The 19861-nt window shown below is 38.3% G+C and overlaps 2 protein-coding genes across 2 annotated transcripts in view; one reads left to right on the forward strand and one right to left on the reverse strand.

Moving 5' to 3' along the window:
- Positions 1-19861, forward strand: part of LOC134669098 (cytochrome c oxidase subunit 6B2-like) — a 308332-nt gene that overhangs the window by 145136 nt on the left and 143335 nt on the right. The gene's annotated exons all lie outside the window — the stretch shown is intronic.
- Positions 9065-19861, reverse strand: part of LOC134669089 (knirps-related protein-like) — an 81980-nt gene continuing 71183 nt past the window's right edge. Inside the window, exon 3 of the mRNA XM_063526620.1 lies at positions 9065-11193. Coding sequence (XP_063382690.1) covers positions 10165-11193 — 1029 coding nt within the window. The 3' untranslated portion in view covers positions 9065-10164. The remainder of the gene's footprint in view (positions 11194-19861) is intronic.

Here is a 19861-nt window from a genome sequence, read left to right on the forward strand (position 1 = left end):
CGGGCCGCCTCCCACTTGTAAATGTCCACGTCAGGTGCCAGCGCCTCGATTGATGAGATGAATGCAATATTTGTTTCGTCGCTATCTCCACATTTATAATTGTACCCTAACCCCTTGTTACTAAACCACAGCCTCGCAACGAGTTCAATGACGTACTCCATTGTTATTTTCTGATTTTTTAATTAATTTTAGAAAGCGTATGCGTCAGTTACAGGTTGCAGGTATTGTGATCTCATTTATGATATTATAATTGGAACTGGTGAGGGGAGGGACTGGGAGGGGGAAATGACCAAACGAGATAGTCTTATGTAATCTTTCAGTAGGAGTAGCAGAGAAAGCGTTATTATTGTTTGTCCTTGTCACATTCTCACATTTTTTTTTAATTCCCCACAGTGAATTTAGTATGGTTTATGTTAGGTAACAAATAACCCGACCAAGTTACGTAGGTTATGCTTGATATGTTGTCAGGTATATTAAAACGTGTTTTCAATTTCTTCACTTTGCGTATGTTCTGTCCCTCACGGACTTTCTGACCTCTGAACTCTGACCTCTGACCATTCCGATTGAAAAGATTGAAGAGTATACCCCCAACATCGCATGAGTTTCATGACCATGTCGCATTACAGAATTACAGCATTAGTAAAATCTACTTTATTTCTAGTACTTAGAGTTAATAATCTTTCAAATAAGCTTCATTAACTGACTAAGGTTACAATACTTAATTCAAACTCTCTCTATGTGTCAAATTCTACGGTGAATGGAAGTTTACAGTCACATACGACTTTTTGTTTTCGAACGTCACGGTCTACATCTCAACGATCGGCAACGCGCATGTAACATCTCAAAATTGCAGGCGTCCATAGGCTACGGTGACTGCTCACTACCAGACGGGCCGTGTGCTTGTTTGCCACCGACGTGGTATATAAAAAAGAAAAAAACTTATTGAACCTTTTTGCAGTCGGCAACGCGCATGTAACAACTCTAAAGTTGCAGGCATCCATAGGCTACGTTGACTGCTTACCATCATGTGAGCCGGATGCTTGTTTGCCACCGACTTATTATTAAAAAAAAAAAAATCTGGGCCTTTTTGCAGTCTGCAAACTACAAACTACATTTGATAACCAAAAGAGACAAAATCAACCGTAAATAAGTGTGCTAGAAACCCTAAATACTACATGAGCAGGGGGGCCGGAGGTGTCCCCTGTCGAGGTTTTCCTGAGGGTCTAATGATAATAATGATGATGATGATGATGATGATGATGTATAGGTTTCAAAAGTCTGAACTTGCAAGCGTCCAAAGGCTACGGTGGCTGCTTACCATCAGGTGAGCCGGATGCTTGTTTGCCACCGACGTAGTATATAAAAAAAAAAATCTGGATCTTTTTGCGGTCGGTAAACTACAAACTCCATACATTTGATAAGCACAAGCGACAAAACCAACCGCAAATAAAAATGCATCCGTGGTAACAATATAGTTCGCAGGCGTCCATGGGCTACGGTGACTGCTTACTGTCAGGCGAGGTCGTCTGCTTGTTTGCCACTGACGTGGTATTAAAAAAAACGCCGATATAAGCCTCATATTTTAAAACAAAGTTATTGAATCTTTGGGCAGTCGGCAGCGCGCTTGTATCCACCCTGGAGTTGCAGGTGTCCAAAGGCTACGGTAACAACTTACCATCAGACGGACTGTATGCTTATTTGCCACCAATGTGGTATAATAAAAGAAAAACCCCTTTACGGTTGGTAAACTACAAACTCCATACATTTGATAAGCACAAGCGACAAAACCAACCGCAAATAAAAGTGCATCCGTGTAAACTATTGAATTCGCAGGCGTCCATGGGCTACGGTGACTGCTTACTGTCAGGTGGGGTCGTCTGCTTGTTTGCCACTGACGTGGTATTAAAAAAAACGCCGATATAAGCCTCATATTTTAAAACAAAGTTATTGAATCTTTGGGCAGTCGGCAGCGCGCTTGTATCCACCCTGGAGTTGCAGGCGTCCAAAGGCTACGGTAACAACTTACCATCAGACGGACTGTATGCTTATTTGCCACCAATGTGGTATAATAAAAGAAAAACCCCTTTACGGTTGGTAAACTACAAACTCCATACATTTGATAAGCACAAGCGACAAAACCAACCGCAAATAAAAGTGCATCCGTGTAAACTATAGAATTCGCAGGCGTTCATAGGCTACGGTGACTGCTTACTGCCAGGCGGGGTCGTCTGCTTGTTTGCCACTGACGTGGTATTAACAAAAAACGCCGATATATGTCTCATATTTTAAAACAAACATGATGGGCCTTTTTGCAATTTCATAGCGGATGTTTTTGGAACTAACTAGCGGTGTCCACTGACGAGGCGCCACTAGCGACATCTATATTGTTAAGCGAATCGATAGTCTGTCAAGCCGGATATGTCAGAAGCAATGTAAAGCAAACTAAAGTATGGTAACCCTAGGAAACGAACAAAAGGCAGGAATGTACATCGAACAGCGATGAAATGTAAACAAAACAGTTCCACAGATAAGATATAAATGACACACGATTTTCGAACTATTCAAACGTAGTGTTGGTAGCCCACGATTTTTCAAATTTGCCGCCTTTTTCTACTGACTAGATTTGCTTGACCAAGATTAATTAACTTACCATGAACCCCCTCTGACTCTGCGGACTTTTTTAGAAATACTCAGACGGCTGCTCATCTATACATATCATAGCGGATGGTTTTAGAACTAACGTTGCGCATACATACAGTCGCCCTCTGGCGGGGAAAGTTTAGAACTAACGTTGCGCATACATACTGTCGCCCTCAGGCGGGGCTAGCGGGGATTTTTGGAACTAACGTTGCGCATACATACTGTCGCCCTCTGGCGGGCCTGGCGGGGATTTTTGGAACTAACTAGCGGTGTCCACCGACGGAGGCGCCACTAGGGATATCTATTCATTTAAGCGATTCAACAACTCACATACAAAGTGGAGACATCTATTCATTTCATAGCGGATGGTTTTGAAACTAACGTTGCGCATACATACTGTCGCCCTCTGGCAGGAGAATTTTAGAACTAACGTTGCGCATACATACTGTCGCCCTCAGGCAGGGCTGGTGGGGATTTTTGGAACTAACGTTGCGCATACATACTGTCGCCCTCTGGCGGGGGCTTTTTAGAACTAACCTTGCGCATACATACTGTCGCCCTCCAGCGGGGCTGGCGGAAATTTTAGGAACTAACGTTGCGCATACATACTGTCGCCCCCAGGCAGGGCTGGTGGGGATTTTAGGAACTAACGTTGCGCATACATACTGTCGCCCCCAGGCGGGGCTGGTGGGGATTTTAAGAACTAACGTTGCGCATACATACTGTCGCCCCCAGGCAGGGCTGGCGGATAATTTTGGAACTAACGTTACGCATACATACTGTCGCCCTCAGGCAGGGCTGGCGGGGATTTTTGGAACTAACGTTGTGCATACATACTGTCGCCCCCCAGGCAGGGCTGGTGGAGATTTTTAGAACTAACGTTGCGCATACATACTGTCGCCCTCTGGCGGGAGAATTTTAGAACTAACGTTGCGCATACATACTGTCGCCCCCACGCAGGGCTGGTGGGGATTTTTGGAACTAACGTTGCGCATACATACTGTCGCCCCCACGCAGGGCTGGTGAGGATTTTTGGAACTAACGTTGCGCATACATACTGTCGCCCTCTGGCGGGGGATTTTTAGAACTAACCTTGCGCATACATACATACTGTCGCCCTCCAGCGGGGCTGGCGGAAATTTTAGGAACTAACGTTGCGCATACACAGTGGCGCCTCTAGCGGGGAGTAGAGTGAACTAACCAGCGGCGCATACATACTGTCGCCCTCCGGCGGGGCTGGCGGATATTTTCGGAACTAACGTTGCGCATAGACAGTGGCGCCTCTAGCGGGGAGTAGGGTGAACTAACCAGTGGCGCCATCTAGCGGAGACCTTTGGAACTAACGCTGCGCATACACAGTGGCGCCATCTAGCGGGGAGTAGGGTGAACTAAATTGTCACTACCTTACGCATACATACTGGCGCCCTCTATCGAAAAAGTTGTGGCCGAAAAGCGGCACAAACACACTACTCATGGCGACAAGGGATAAAAATGCGACTGTGCTACACCGCTTGGACGCTCCGATATACATATCTGATATTCTGATGGCGACTGTATATGCATAAATACAGGGTAATATGACGTAAGTTTCTTTGATCGAATTACGTAGTACCAAATTTTTATTTTGTATCCATTGATGCCTTTATATATTCGTAAGTAGGTAAGTATTTAAAAAAAATGTATAGTCGGGTCTGAAAGGCAAGGCAATAATATTTATATGTTCTTAAGACTAAATACATGTTAAAACTACAGTATAATTACTACCTGAAAATGTCTTTAAAGTAAAATATGTTACATAGACCCATATAAATCGAATTTGAACATAAAATTATACGTAAAATAAAATTATGATATTTATTATGATAAACCGAAAATAGTAATCTTACACAAAACACAAAAGTTTAACTGAAAATATCTGACCAATCGCAGAGTCGCATTAGACTAATCGCATAATATTTAATACATTTAATACGCGCGTACAATATTACTGCCTTGATCCCTTGACTCGTGCATGGGCCCCGACAGCCGTTAAAATGGATAATTGTATATAATTGATAGTATAATAAGGCCTATTTGTGATAATGATAATAATCGAGAAATATTATGATGTTGGGGATTAGATAGGCCTGGTGATTGGAAGTCAAGCGGTGACAAGATTATCGTTTTTTCGAGGGTTGATTAGGAAAAACATACGTATTTCTATTTGTAACAGTGGCGGATTTGCAGTCTTTGCCGCCCTAGGCCCAGGCCCTGTAGCCTCCCCTTTCACAGCACCCATCATATTGACTACATGTTGAATTATTGCTTTTCATCAGTGAATTATTTGTCACAATTTGCGGCCCCTTAATATTTAGGCCCGGGCCTAATGGGCCTTAGGGCAAATCCGCCACTGATTTGTAGTATTACCTGGGCTTGTTATATTTATATTTTTGCCATCTATTAGCAACATAAAAATGACCAGACTTTTAAAGTGGCGAATGAAGTAATTAAAATCAAAGAAATTAATACAAAAGCGACAGTATTTTTCCTCAGCTGGTTTGAAAGTGAAAATGGAGTTTTAGGGTATCGATATTAGTCTTCATGATGTGATTTAAGCCAAAGTTTTGGTAGGTGGAAGTTATAAAGAAGTCCATATATATATATGCATTACTTATAATTATTGAAATATAATTTGCTTTGCACCAAGCCATTGAACTTTAATGGCCAATCGGTGCAAATTATATTTCGTCAGTTATATGTGGTCTTTCTCTATATGGCAATTTCTCACGTCTCAGGGCATTAAAATAAAAGCACTTGACAACTTTCTGTATACAGCAAGACCATATGTAACTTCCCTTTTCAACATGCTTATCTTAATGTTTTAAGTAATTTGGGTTTCGATTTGGTCTTTGCAGCTAATAATTGAACCAAATTAAATATGTGTGTAGGTATTATCTTGTCAAGTGATATGCTAATTTCCATTTTTACTTAATTACAGTGTAAAAGAGGCTGTTAGTAAGTGTTTTAACCTTCTAAGTCCCTGCGTACAATTTTTTGTACATATTCCAAAATCTATTTTGAACTTTTATTGTGTAACTAAGGGTTCGAATTTCAAAAACAACACAATTGCTTCTGGGTCTCAGGAGGTTAAAAGCGGAGATACGCCGTGTCAGACAACACAGATCGGCAAAAGATAAACTATCATCGTTCTTTAAGATTTATCAATCGTTATGCACTATCTGTAGTTACAGAGAATTATATAAGAGAAGACGCATATTATGCTCATTATGACTCTTTAATAAAGGAAAAGATCGACGTCGTGTCGTATCAGGCTGTCAAAGAGAAGGCAGAGGACCGCCAAACATGGAAATTGCTCCACCGACAAGAGTCATAGGTATATATATTCATGATGATTTAAATTACTTTTTTATTTTTTTGTTGCTGATGCCCGGTTTATAATAAAATAAAAATATGGTTGCTACGGTAAAGGTCGCTCTACTAAATTACCTCTTCAACCGACGTTTGTCTATGTTAGATTAGCATATCCGATATTGGGCACAAACAGACTTGATCGGATGTTCACCCCAGGTTCAACGTTCCATATACCTGGTATTTACACTATAATTTATTAATAAGGATGAGTCACTTGGATTGTAAACAGAATAGATCATCTAATATGGCTATCGGAGCAGAAGCAGGACGCTATTGCAAAATATTTATAATATAGTGTAAATAGATGAATATGTGATAATTCTGAAATTTTACATTTTGTCCGTTGAGAACAAAGTTTGACTAAACAGCTAATTATAATTACTAATACATATTTGCAATTCATTATAAAATTAAAGTCTCTAAGTAGTAATGAAAAGTTTTGCTAGTAACATTTGATTGATAACTGAAAATTAATATTTGTTTTATTATAGGTAAGTAAGTTTTGTTAAAAACCATGTTCTATTTTTCAGTTCAATAAATCTAGCAAAAAAATCAGTTTTTGTTTTCTTAGCTTCGTATCAGGAGTAGCGTACACTTCTTTGCCAGCCTCCTTATTAGGTTTTAAATCAAAATCGTCATCAGAAAATAGAGATTTTAAAACGACCCTGAATATTTTAGAACCTACGGTTTAACCTATGGTCAATTTAATCCGTCCCGTACTCAAGGAGCCATAAAAGTGTAGTACACAATTCTTGTAGGCATTATTAATTTCGCACCAACTTATTACATTACTTATCCCGCTTTATTAATATTGCTGCCATAACTCTTGCGCACCTGAGACCTGCACCTTTGCTCTAGTCAGAACTAAAGGCCTTAACCACCTTTAGGTTTGATATGCATTTGTTACCTTTTGGTTTTGAGCGATGGCCCAGGGGTCAGTGCACATGCGTGCTGGTGATAATAAATAAATAAATAACGTCGCACAGGACGGCCCTCTCTAGGATTCCTTGTCTCGGGAACAGTGCGCTTCCAAAGTGCAGGTCGTAAAATAGATTAAAGTTTTTGTGATACGTGTCTGAGCTGCAATTATATAGTAACAGCACCAGTCATGGGACATTTAAGAGGGAATTTGGAGTATTTGTGATATTTCCCTAATACATGTGAATGGTCTACCGCTTAGCGTATTGAAAGATGAAAGTCCTACCCGTCTTTCATGTTTCAGGCGTGTTGTATCAAAGATACTGCAATGAGTTTCCACATACTTAACAAATTAAAACTATGCTATTTTTCTCCAGTCATGGACACCAAAGCTCCAGTAATGGGCCCCCCAGTAATGGACACTGCTCTATCAGTATAAAATATTGAAATAGGTCGTCAGATCTGGTCCATGTTATCATAATATTGCATTATCATCCGATTTGCATATTTAATTACGAATACAAAATTTCAACTCAATCGGAAAACGGGCAAGTGGCTCAAACTCGGCTACCAAGATTTGACCCACACTAAAAAACGATATTAATTTATCCGAAGTCCGAGCATACCTCCTGGTTGACATATTTCGTAACTACATTTTACTTCTGTATTGTTTAAACATGAAATGATGGCATGGCAAGCATCATTATGTAAATTTCCCATTATAGGAGGTATGCAGTTTTACAGCTCCTATAATGGGATTGGGCCAAATACCACTATTTTTTTACATCTGTGGACTCACAACATAGTATGTTGTATACCTTATCTCATGGTAAATGCAATTAACAAAACACATTTTAGTTTTCATCAAGTATTAATTAATTAAAATTTAATAAATTAACTCACCTCTCTTAGCGAAGTTGTTAAGAATTCGTAGTGGTATTTTTTTTCAGTGACACGACAACTTTTGGGTTGACGCCAATTTCTTAAAAAACAACCAAATTTAATGAAACTTCAAACTGAAACAGCTCTAGGACTCTTATTTATGATAATATACAGGCAGTGTTTATAAACTACTTTTAGACACTTATTTTACAGGATTTGTGGTTTTTTGTCCCATTACTGGTTCCACGCCCATCATAGGGTACACTACTATAGTAACTAAATTTGTAGCCAAACGGTATATAGCCATCTGTGAATACGCATTCTAGTCCTGACCAAATCTTTAAGTTTTTCAATGGTTTCTATGTTTGTTTGACGATGTTAGAAATCGATACACTTGCTTCATATTGAAGTAGCTAATGTTCCCTTGACAACTATTCGAAAAGGTGCCGGTGTATGAACAGTTAAGTATCTTCTCTCTTCCTATTCGGTATGTGCTCGCACTGGCCATGTTGTTCAATATCGTTTTTTAACAGCTCGGGACATCGTGATTCTGGTGACATAGCCGTTCCTTAGACCTTAGGCGCATGTTCTACGACTTCTTGCATTTCTTAGCAGCGCAGTACACCATCATTACTTACTCCTGTTGTCTCAATTTTACCAGCCCTGTTATAAAATCAATTTTTTTCTTTGTCAAAAATTAGCAATTAAAAAAGAATCCGCTACAACTGTTAATTTATTTTTTTCTGTAATTTCTAATAAACATATATGTACTTTATATTTATGTTGAGTACTTTCAATTTGTAAATAAGTCTCTTCCAAAATATTGTAAAAATGGTACGAAAATAGGAAATTATTCGATTTTTTAAACATTGCTTTTAATTATGTAGGTTACATACTTTTTAGAAATATTCTAGTACTCGTTGGTAGATTCTAGCTGAATCCGTAACAAAAACTACTAGCAAATAGCATACTTCTGATAGTAGTTTATTAGAATGCAAAAGTCATAAATGGCTTCATGAGAATCGGCTTAGGACGCAGCTTTACATCGATAGTAATTTTGAAGTAATTTTATAGGTTACTTTTTTAGACTGGGAATTTTTTACCATTTCTCCTACCTGTTTGTGTAGGTATAGATTTTAAAATGTGATGATGATCGCAGTTATTCTATTTAATTGGCTTAATTACATGAATGGTATGAAAAAAATACAAAATCTCGAGTGCATCAATATTTTATTTTGTACGCTCCGCTACATCTCATTATTAAAACACGCTAACTACAATTATATTTACAAACAAACAAACAAGCCTATTGTCTCACAACAGTATTATATATGAGTATGTGTCTTGTGACTAATTTCACTACATTTGAGTACATTATCGAAGCTTCGCACGTAATATTGAGCAAATATAGGAATGTATTGTTCTAAAACATTACAAAGTTATTTTGGCCAATGACGAAATTATTAACTAATATAATTACGTACTAATTTCAAGTCTACAATTCGATTACATCGATTTGTCACTGGCATAAATAAATTTGTATTGTTTTAACCCTTGTAACGCCTAACACCCTTATTCATAAAACTTTACGGGCCTGATTTAGTTAAATGATGTTTTATTCCTTTCATACAAATGCATAAGTCAAAATGACGGATAAAGACAAAAGATTATTAGCTAATCGAGGTTTGTAGCGCATTTATGAATAAGGGGGTAAGTCATTTAGACCACCGCACGCGACATTGGGCCGCGTTAATGTTTACAAATCGATACCGCCTCAGACTGAGGTCTAAGGGTTAAGAGTACCTATAGATTTTTTAGCACAGCAATTGGAATGTATAGTTGTAAAAATAATATTTAAAATTGATTAAAAAAAAACTTAAAAGTACGGATAGGATAGCTCACAATGCACCCGAAGTCTTCAAACTCACAAAAAACACTCCAAATTCTACTACAATTGAATAAATTATATTCGAATTATCCAAAAACATACGTAAGAATTTCCTTTTTACAAAAATAATGGAGCTGCCTCCATTTACATTATTAAAACCAACTAGTATTCTAAGCTTAGTTTACAAAATAATTTATTATTTACATTCGTTTTGTACATACCGTTCGAGTACCAATAACATTTTAATTACTTACTACTTAAATTACGTATTTGGATAGACTCTTTCAAGCGATAACAATTTCACAAAACAACTGCCGTAAGTCTGGTCCTACTTATCTTTAAAATCACAATCCGATTTACTGGCCTTTAATTATTCACTGACGCTATTAAAGGTTTCGACGGCACTAAAGGGTGAACCCTTCGAATCAGACTTTGGTGGTAAGGTCCAGAGGGTGGAGTTTAATCCTGTTGATTTCGGGGAATGTGACATCCTCGTCCTCGCTGGCTGAACCTGCCCCGCTGCCGGAGTGGTTGTCATCGTGATCGTGAGCTATCACTTCGCTATCGCCCGATCTTCGCCTCGCTGAGCTCGACCGCCCATCAGATTTCACGGATAAGTCCATTGGGTTTTCCTGTAAAGGAGATTCGCTTGTTCTCCGCTCAGCCGGAGGCGTAGGCACAAACTCTGCTTCAGGAATCACTTCTTCTTGAGGAGGCGGCTGCACTGACCGCTGTTGTTTCAAGATTTCATCCAAGAAGAAACGTTTAGATGAATCAGCGTTGTGGTCATCAATTCTGACATCATTATTGTTTTCCGCAGCTTGCCTCAAAGCCGCGTGGTCAAGCAGATGCCTCGAGTACAACGGGTGGAAACCTGGAGGGAACAGCAGCGGATGGTTAGCCGCGAACGGACTGAAAGGTGGCGGGGTAAGGAACGGCGAGTGGGGAAAGTGGGGCAAGGACATGTTGGCTAACGGCATGGGGATGAATGTGTCCCGGGGAGGCGTGAGTGGTCTTTCTTGTCTATGCGTGATTCTATTTTTGTCGTCTAATTTAGGAGAAGAGCCACTGCGATGAGAATCGGGACTGCCGGAGCAGGGCGGCTTGTATTCATCCAGGCCTAGTAGAGCCAATTCTTCTTTTGTCCTCGGTCTGGCTAGTCCGGGAAATAGGTGAGGAGGGAATGGCGGGGCTAAATGGTGGGGTGATTGTGGCACCCTGGGGGGTGATCTGGATTGCGCCGCTTGTTGCTGCTCTTGGAGAAGGCAATGGATCTTGAACCAGTTGGATCTCCTGCCGTATCTGGAGCCGGATTTGGACATGCCGACGAGGAGGCACTTGCGGAGCCGACAGGCCTTGCACGCCGTCCTGTTCTTCTTGTTGATGACGCACTCGCCGTTATTTTTGCATTCCGTGATGGAGCCGAGGTTGTTGTACGATCGCCCGAAGAAGCTCTGAAAAGAAGAAACGCAGAGTTAGACAAATGACAAAATTTTGGTCATATATTTTGGGTGAAGTGGTACGCGTATATGATGTCGTAAAATCTATTGGAGTCTTTACTCTACTTTACATATAAGCAGAAATAAAATAAAATGTTGCATTGCTCATCGCTTAACCTCCGTATAGTACCTATCCAAGACCTTAACTAATGGATGAAAAGACTACAATTTATGAAATTATCGATACTTTAAACCTATTACATCTTAAATATTATCCTATTAACTATTATTAAACCTACGAGTAAATATAACGATTATGTTTACGTGCATTTATTTTACAGTTGAGCATTGCCAGGTTTACGGCTTTTAACAGCAATGTTAAACTTGTCTTTATGACGGTGAGATGCTATCTGAATCTGGATTGCTACGTTTATGGATTTTGGAAACTAACTGCATACCAGATCACAGGGTCAAAAAATAATCAACCAATTTCTTAGCGCTCAATCGATTTTTAGCGATTCTTTTAGGAAAAAGTCATACAACAAGAACTAAATATATAAGCTGGTCATAAAAATAGATAATTTTCAGATCAAATGCTAAGGCATTAGGTAGTGTAGTAAGCTAGGACCAAGCTAGGACGTTAGAATTTAGTACGAGTGTGGTATAACAGTGTCACACAGTCTTAATTTTTTTTGTTCATCCAGCCCTCGAGCAAAGACTGTCACTTTTAAATTCTACTTATTCTATAACTTAGGTTCAAAAAGGCAAAAAATACAACTGCACAATAAAGAAATTAAAAGGCCACCGAAGCCCGGCGACCTAAAGACACGTTTACACGGCCGGCTGCCCGTCGAGTAGCCCCGATAGTGAAAATCCTAAGACGTCATTTCCCGTGGAAATGGGCCACGCTCCGGCGATCGCTTTGTTTCTGCGACCTTGTGTTATGTAAGGCATGGCTACTGGTTCGGAAACGGTTTGGAATTAACATTGGGCCGTTTTTGATGTAGGTATAGTCGGCGTTAGTAGAACGACGCGACGCGCCAGAAGTATCTGCCAAGTTCAACAGTTTGCGTTCAAAATTATCTGCCACAATCTATTTCTTTGCATATCTCTTTTTGTAAAGCGTGTAGAGAATGGTGCAGACGTTAAGTCTCATCTGCTACTATTGATAGGACTGTACAGGCAAGATTAAAGTACCTATACCTATACCGTCGTGGATAGGAAACTTTTATAAATATACTAATTTTGAGTAGAATATTTTATACAATTGTAATGGATTAAATATGAATTACAAATTATATTCATAATGCCGCATCAGGCTTAGAACATTTAGACTTTTAGTACCCAGACTTATTGCTTTATTAGGTTTAGATAAGTACTTAAGTCTTATATATACATTTAATTATTTATATTATAAATAATGTGTAATAAAAGATCACAAGGATAAAGTCTAAACGCTCTATACTTTTTAAAATCAAATGATTTCCAGTCCATTCGTACTAACGTTTTATTAAGATGATCCCACCGACTCGGTGTAGCATTTATAGGATAGCCTGTTGAAATAATCATAAATTACATATAAATTACCTTACACTTGCATGTGCCGAGCAAAACTTTCTCATCGTCACTTGACCTCCGGATGGCCAGGTCCAGTTAGATACCGATAAAGTTCGAGAATTAATAATCTGGATTTAAAATAGGCTAGCCTATCTATAGACTAGCTCAATAATTTCACTTTAGTCTGAATAAAACTATTTATAAAATTCTATATTTTATCAAAGAAAAAGATGTGGTTTTGAGGATAATCACAAAAATGTGAAGGTCTATTTTTTTTTGCGAAAAAAATTGCAATTAAATATTATAAGTACCTATGTATTTCATAAAAAGTTGTTCATGGTAAAGCCACTTTTTGTGACGTTATCTATGAAAATCATCGACTATAAGGTCTCATTGTTGATGGCGCTTACGGCATTATTAACGATACTTCGATATAACATAATACAATTAATAAATTGCCGCGCGACGCTGTGTGGCGTAAGTATCTTAAAAAAGAATCTATGACAGTTCTTTTGACCAACGGGAAAACTTTTACTTAAAAGAAAAGCCTCATGAGTCTTACAAATTTAATTCATACTAAACTTTAAATTGCTGCTGTTAAGGTGAAATATACATAAATAGCTTTTCAAATGGAATTGTGTCTTCTTAGTTTTGTGTTGTAAAAGGCATTGCCAAAACAGTTGCGCGCGCATCGTTGAATAGCAAGTGGGATGCACCGGGCGTCATAGATTAAGCGTTGGAACCGAAACAATGCCATCTTAACTGCGCGTGAGTTGAATTTTATTGCGATTATTGTAAATGTTTGCGTTTTTGGGAGTGTTACTTGCGATAGAGACTGAAACGAGTAAGGACATCAAAAATAGTCCAAAAATATAATTAGTCTGAGTTCCAAATACAAATGAAAAAAAATATATTTTTTAACACACAAGGGACTTACTGACTGATCATATTAGCTTTGTAATTTTTTAGATTACGATTAAATATTAAAATCATGACAAATAATCTAAAATACCATCAAAGCGCGATGAGACTAGATATTTTTTGTGTCATAAAAATACTGGAGGTAATGGTAAGGTAATGTCAACCTTATTAGGGTTTTTATTTTAAATATCAGGTTCTATGTGCCAAAAAATAGTGTCCATTAGCTCGCGACGTGTAATACAGACACTATCATATATATCAAGATTATCTATTATGAAAGATCAGTAGATTAAGGTAAATGCAAGTATTAATGGCGTCGAATGGGCTGCAATTAATGCAGATAAGGGCGCCGCATGCGTTATACTAATTGCGTCATATGTCCAAGCCTTGTTAAGGAAATACCATACCTATAGATAGAGTATATACCTAGCCATGAAGCTCACAGGTTTGTTATCAGTGTGTGACACGCTTTAAAGGCAAGTTGGTTTAATAGACTTGATGTTAATCAAAACAACATAATCAAAAATTATATTAAAGTACCCAAAATTGAATTTTTTGAATCTTTTAAACTGTTTATTTTTAGGGTTCCGTATCCAAACCATAATAAATCTGTACTTAGTGCCTTCCCGTAAGGAACCTGAGTCCTCGCATAAACAACGTTAGGCAAGACGTCGCTAAAGTTACCCGACCTCTGCCCGCTGCCCCTTGCCACCTTTCATTATTATTCATTTATTGCCTTCGTTACTTTCCGCTAATTTACGAGGTTCGGCGCACAACGTGTGGTGACATCTATCGATTAGACGGTGAATTAGTGGAAGTATTTTAGCGCTATTAGGGTTTCAATTGATTGATGTTTAGATAACAGATAGCGGTGCCTAGTTGCCAGTGGTACTTGTAGAGACATCTGTTGGGTGTGAGTTTTAAAATAAGCACGCGCGCTTTTAAAATGTCATTGAAGTTTTATACATGTAACAAAGTTTATTTAGGATATGGAGAAGATGTACTTTGTAATAATAACATGATATTCGAAAATAACTAGCAGTAGCCATGCCAAAATTGGTCTGTGTCATGTACGTCTGTGTTATGTATCTTCTGTTCTCTTTGAAAAATAAAATATGTACGTTCAAAATGTCTTTAAAATCGGTTCAGTAGTTTAGTCGTGACAATGAAACATGATACATTATTAATGTATGTGTAAAAATCAACCCATTTACTATCAGTTTCATGTACAATATTACGTCAAAATAAAATAAAATCAGCCTCGAACTACGCGCAAAAAATACACGATCATTTTAATAAGACTTGTCACTTTATCCACTCTCATACCATTCTATAACCGACCTTATTTCCGAAGCATTAGAGTGGATATTTGATTGTATTATGAAGTGGATGAGCAGGCGCAGAGTTGAAGGCAAGAACGATAAATTTCGCGTCGCCTAGGCAGCGACAAGCGGCCAGACACGAATATGTACTGACAGGAGGGCTGTGGCAATATTTGCTACATTATTGAACGATGCTTTATGATGTTTATTAATTTGATGTGGAAATAAAATTTGCATAGATTTTTGTACATGTTACTAGAAATGTATTCTGTAATAACTAATAGGCCGAGTGCAGCCAAGGTTTTCGTTTCAGCTTCGTAAAAAATGCTTGTATAATTATGTTCTCCTCTACATGTCGTATTTCTCAGCCGCGTCTCTTGAAAATTGTGAGGAGGTTTAATAATTGCATAAATTTTTATGTCAAATCAGTTTGTGGATTGTTTTCAAAATGGCGGAAGCCATGGTGGTTCGCGAGGTCTACAGCTCACAGAACCATTCGATATATATGTCTTGCGAAAAGAGCTTGTATTATATCACATATTTTATTGAAATTTTAAGTGGATTTGCAAAGAATACCAATTTTATAGACTTTGTAATACAGTACCACAACAATTACAATTATGCCCACCATTTCATCATCATCAACATCAACATCATCAGCCTACTCACGTCCACTGCTGGACATAGGCATCTCCTATTGCACGCCATTGAGCACGATTTGCTGCAAATCTGATCCAGCTCTTGTCAGCCGCCTTGCGTAGGTCATCGCTCCATCTAGTCTGAGGGCGTCCTACGCTACGTTTGCCGATGCGCGATCTCCACTCGAGAACTAAACTCGTCTACCCCAACGGTTATCGGTTCTACGGCTAATATGACCGGCGCACTGCCACTTCAGCTTGCTAACCCGGTGGGCTATGTCGACGACTTTAGTTCTCTGATGGATGACCGCCACCCACCCCCGCCGGCCACCATTTACACCTTTCTAAATTTAATTTCCATGTTAACAGCTATTCAAGTTATTTAATTATGAATAAAACCATGACAGCGGTAGATCCTTTTAATTGCCCGTTATTCGTCATTTTTGACTTATTTTATGTAACATGTCAAACATTAGTTTATCGTAATAATTATTTATAGGCAATAAAACATCTGGATTTTATGTTCTGAGCTAGCATATGGTGATAATGTATTATCCTCCGAAGGCCCAAGGTCCTACCTATAGTCCTCTTCAATTCGATTCAAATGTTGGGGTTTTCATTTGTATGGCCGGGTCTTAGGAGGTTATTTAATTTTTTTTATTTTTTTTCTTCTTAGGCTAGGTCATTTATAACATGAATATAAAAGTAAAATACAAAAACACATAAAAATCAATAAAAAATAAGTATAAACACATAAAAATCCTAACCTAGGGTGCCGCCAGCAGCGGGGCAGGGCCCAAGCTGCCGGTGGTCAGGGCCGCAGAGAGAGGAACCGGCGGACTATCCGCGCTGTGTCCAAGATCACCGCCTTCTGCATCTGACCCTTGATCCAACCCCTTAGCGAGAGTCTCTCAAGATGTTGGTCGAGACTACTAATCGGGTGACAAGCAAGAGTCACTAACTAACACCATTGAAATTATTGGACATTGAACCGTGTTACAAGTGTAATAAAGTGCATTGTTACTATTATAATATACTATATTTTTTGATAGTACTTAGTGACTTTTGCTTGTCTCGCGACGATTTATCAATAGTAATTTAGTTTTGTAATATTTGTTATTACACTTAGGTATTACATGGTCCTATAATTCGTTACAAATTTTTTTAAAGCGTTTTTCAATAAAAAGACACTACATCATGAATGTCATGAATCATGATAATTCAAAAGTTTCAAAACAATAAAATCGGTTATAGCTAGAACAATAGGGGCTGATCAAGGTAGTTTTTTATTTGGTTGGTAATAAATGTTTTAAGTAGGTTCCTACTTCCTACCTGAAAACGTAAAAAAAAAACATTGTTTATATTTATTTAACTACCTAAAGAAATACATTATAGACACATCATGTGTGTTATACGCGTGTTATGTTTTTACTTATCACAAGAGATTTATTTCTCGAGTTCTCGAGGCATTGAATATTTTTTCCCCGTCTCGACTTACGACAAATTTCTCGAGATTTCTCGCCTCGGGAATTCTCGAGCAGAAACCCTAAATGAGAACCATTCACCCAAACTAATCGATAATAAGATTAATTCATGTTACCACAAAGTAAAATTTGTCGACAAAAGAAATCGCTACCAAAATCTAGAAATACTAGGAATTAGTTTACTAATTCCTAGTATTTTTATTTTAATAAAGATAGACTTTTTTCCAAGAACAACGTCAATCTCCAGACACACCAGCATAGGTCAAATCGCTAAACCTTATCAACGTCATTGCCATAAAAACCTGAGTAAGCCAAGATTTACGTAAACACCATAAATTGCTTATTCGTCACTTACGTTATCGTCGTAACTATAACGAGCATTTAGTACCGAGACGGCTACAAAGTAGGGCCCATAAAGAAGAACCCGCAACACCATTAGGACCCCATAAATGAGGGATAAAAGCGTGTTGCAGATTTTCTGCTTATTTTGCTGCGTTTACCTACCGCAGCGCGATCGGGGCTAGATTGTGATTCCGAACATAAGTCCGACTCACGCTTGGCTGCACATTTTTAGTAGGTTTTCCTATCATCTATAGGTAAAGTACTATATTGTGTATTTTTTTCAAAATTTTAGGCCCAGTAGTTTCAGAGATAAGGGGGGGGGGGGAATGGTCAGACAGACCCACGCACGAGTGATAGAGGTGACAGGTAAAGGTGACAGTCCATTTCCAACGACAGCCGCACTACCATTCATTTTATTATGGAAATTGACAATAACACCGACGCGTTCGTATTAAAAAAAAGCTGTTGTTCGTACTAGTAGTGTCGCTGTGGTCAGAAATGGAATGTTACCCTAAACGTCAAACTTCTATGAAGTTATGATCGTAGGTATAGGATATTAACACTTGCACCACGTATGCCAGCAAAATCGCCGCAGACTTTTTTTGATCTAATTCTATAAGCTTGTCCAAAGTTCAATAGGTGACTAAAGACTCGTCAGTTGTACGACCGTTGACGCCAGAGAATAAATACGAGTGAGTACCTATACGCAAAAACCTTGATAAGCTAAAACATTGTTTATACACGGAGAAGAATACACGCCACCTACTCTGAAAGGTCTCTTAACTTTCATTTCAAATTAAAATAAAATGAGTTACTGTAAATAACGTGGCATCCTGCTATTCGCAAATTGATTAGGAGGTCGAAACATGATGAATTATGTATTGGGAATGTCAATTACTTGTGTGAACCTTTGATTTTGCAGTCTGGAAAATAGGTTGTTTCTCAGAGATGTCGCTTTCACATTTGAAATTAAAGTGCTCCGTTGATTTTAAATTAACATCCTTTGAAATACCAATTTTAAATACCATGAGCAATTTGCAGGTTCATTTGCCTGACAAATAGTTGGTATACAGAAACCGGACTCGTCCAATCAGCTAACCCATACAAACAGGCGTGAGAACACCATAGATAACAGAGATAACTTTTATTTTGACCTCCACAACGGTAGTACCAACCGTCATAACTTTACCATTTACACGCAAAATGCATTTAAATTTAATCTTAGTGGCGCTAGCTTTAAGGTTGCATATTGACTGGTAGTTTTATCAAAAATGGAACAGAGATGGACCATAGAGAACGCGAGCGCTTGTCATCCTTAGTTTGCGTTCAGAAGCAGTGACCTGTACAGTTCTCGAGATGTTTTGATTGCGGCTGACATTCGAATACAATCGATTATTCGTGTTACCGATCATTCGACTAACGTGAATCGATTGCGCTCGATTTTCAGCCATCAATCAACGCGGAAGCGAATTTTGGCAGTCTCGAGCGATGATTGAAATCGTATATCATCGGGTCCGAGCATCGGGTCGTTGATTGGCTATGGATAATTGAGGAAACTGGAAATTCATTGTGAAATCTTGAAGGAGGATACATATATCTCTAAGCAAGAAACCCAAAACTATGTAGAGCTCAGAAATCTTCATATACCTTGTTATAGATATGTATAATAAATATATTTTCTAATACTTACATATAAATTGTAATTGAAAATAGTTTTCAGGGTACGCACTAACGCCAATGTACAGGCGACGTCAAAGATATGTTTACACTTTTTCATCTTACTCCTTTGTAATAAGGTGATGAAATAGAAACATAGTTATTATTTTTGACGTCGATTTTGACTAATTACCTATGCATTATTTATGGCTTTAATTATAATTGCATTATAACACCGTGAGAGTTTGCTGTACGCAAAAATAAGGATTGTGACCATGACTCCGTTTTAATTTTATGATAAATTTTAATTATAACCCAACGTTATGCTACGACGTCAAACAGTAGGATGTAACAGTACATACAAATAGCATATACTATCAAATTGGTCACCGCACTTAGATCATAGCCTACTTTATATCACGCACGCTTAAATGCGACCCTTGTGATAAAATGACACGTGTCGTTATAAAATCTATATAGACATATGACGTTATTCCGCCCAGGGTTCGAATAATCGAATATATTATGCAATACTAATCAGACGGTGCACGGACGGTGGGAACGCGCGTGGAATCCTAATGATCAGCCACAGAATGTCATGGCGGTTTTTTACTGGATCGATTGTTGATAGCGTTTTATTAGATAGGTACAAATTAGCAAGTGATCATTTTTGCTTATCAATTTGTTATGGTTAGGCGCAATTTGTTTTTTTTGTTAGTACCTACATAAAACATTGACACTGTTATAGAATGGCCTTATAAAA

Source organism: Cydia fagiglandana, chromosome 11 (assembly GCF_963556715.1).
Source record: "Cydia fagiglandana chromosome 11, ilCydFagi1.1, whole genome shotgun sequence".
NCBI classification, from domain to species: Eukaryota; Metazoa; Arthropoda; class Insecta; order Lepidoptera; family Tortricidae; genus Cydia; species Cydia fagiglandana.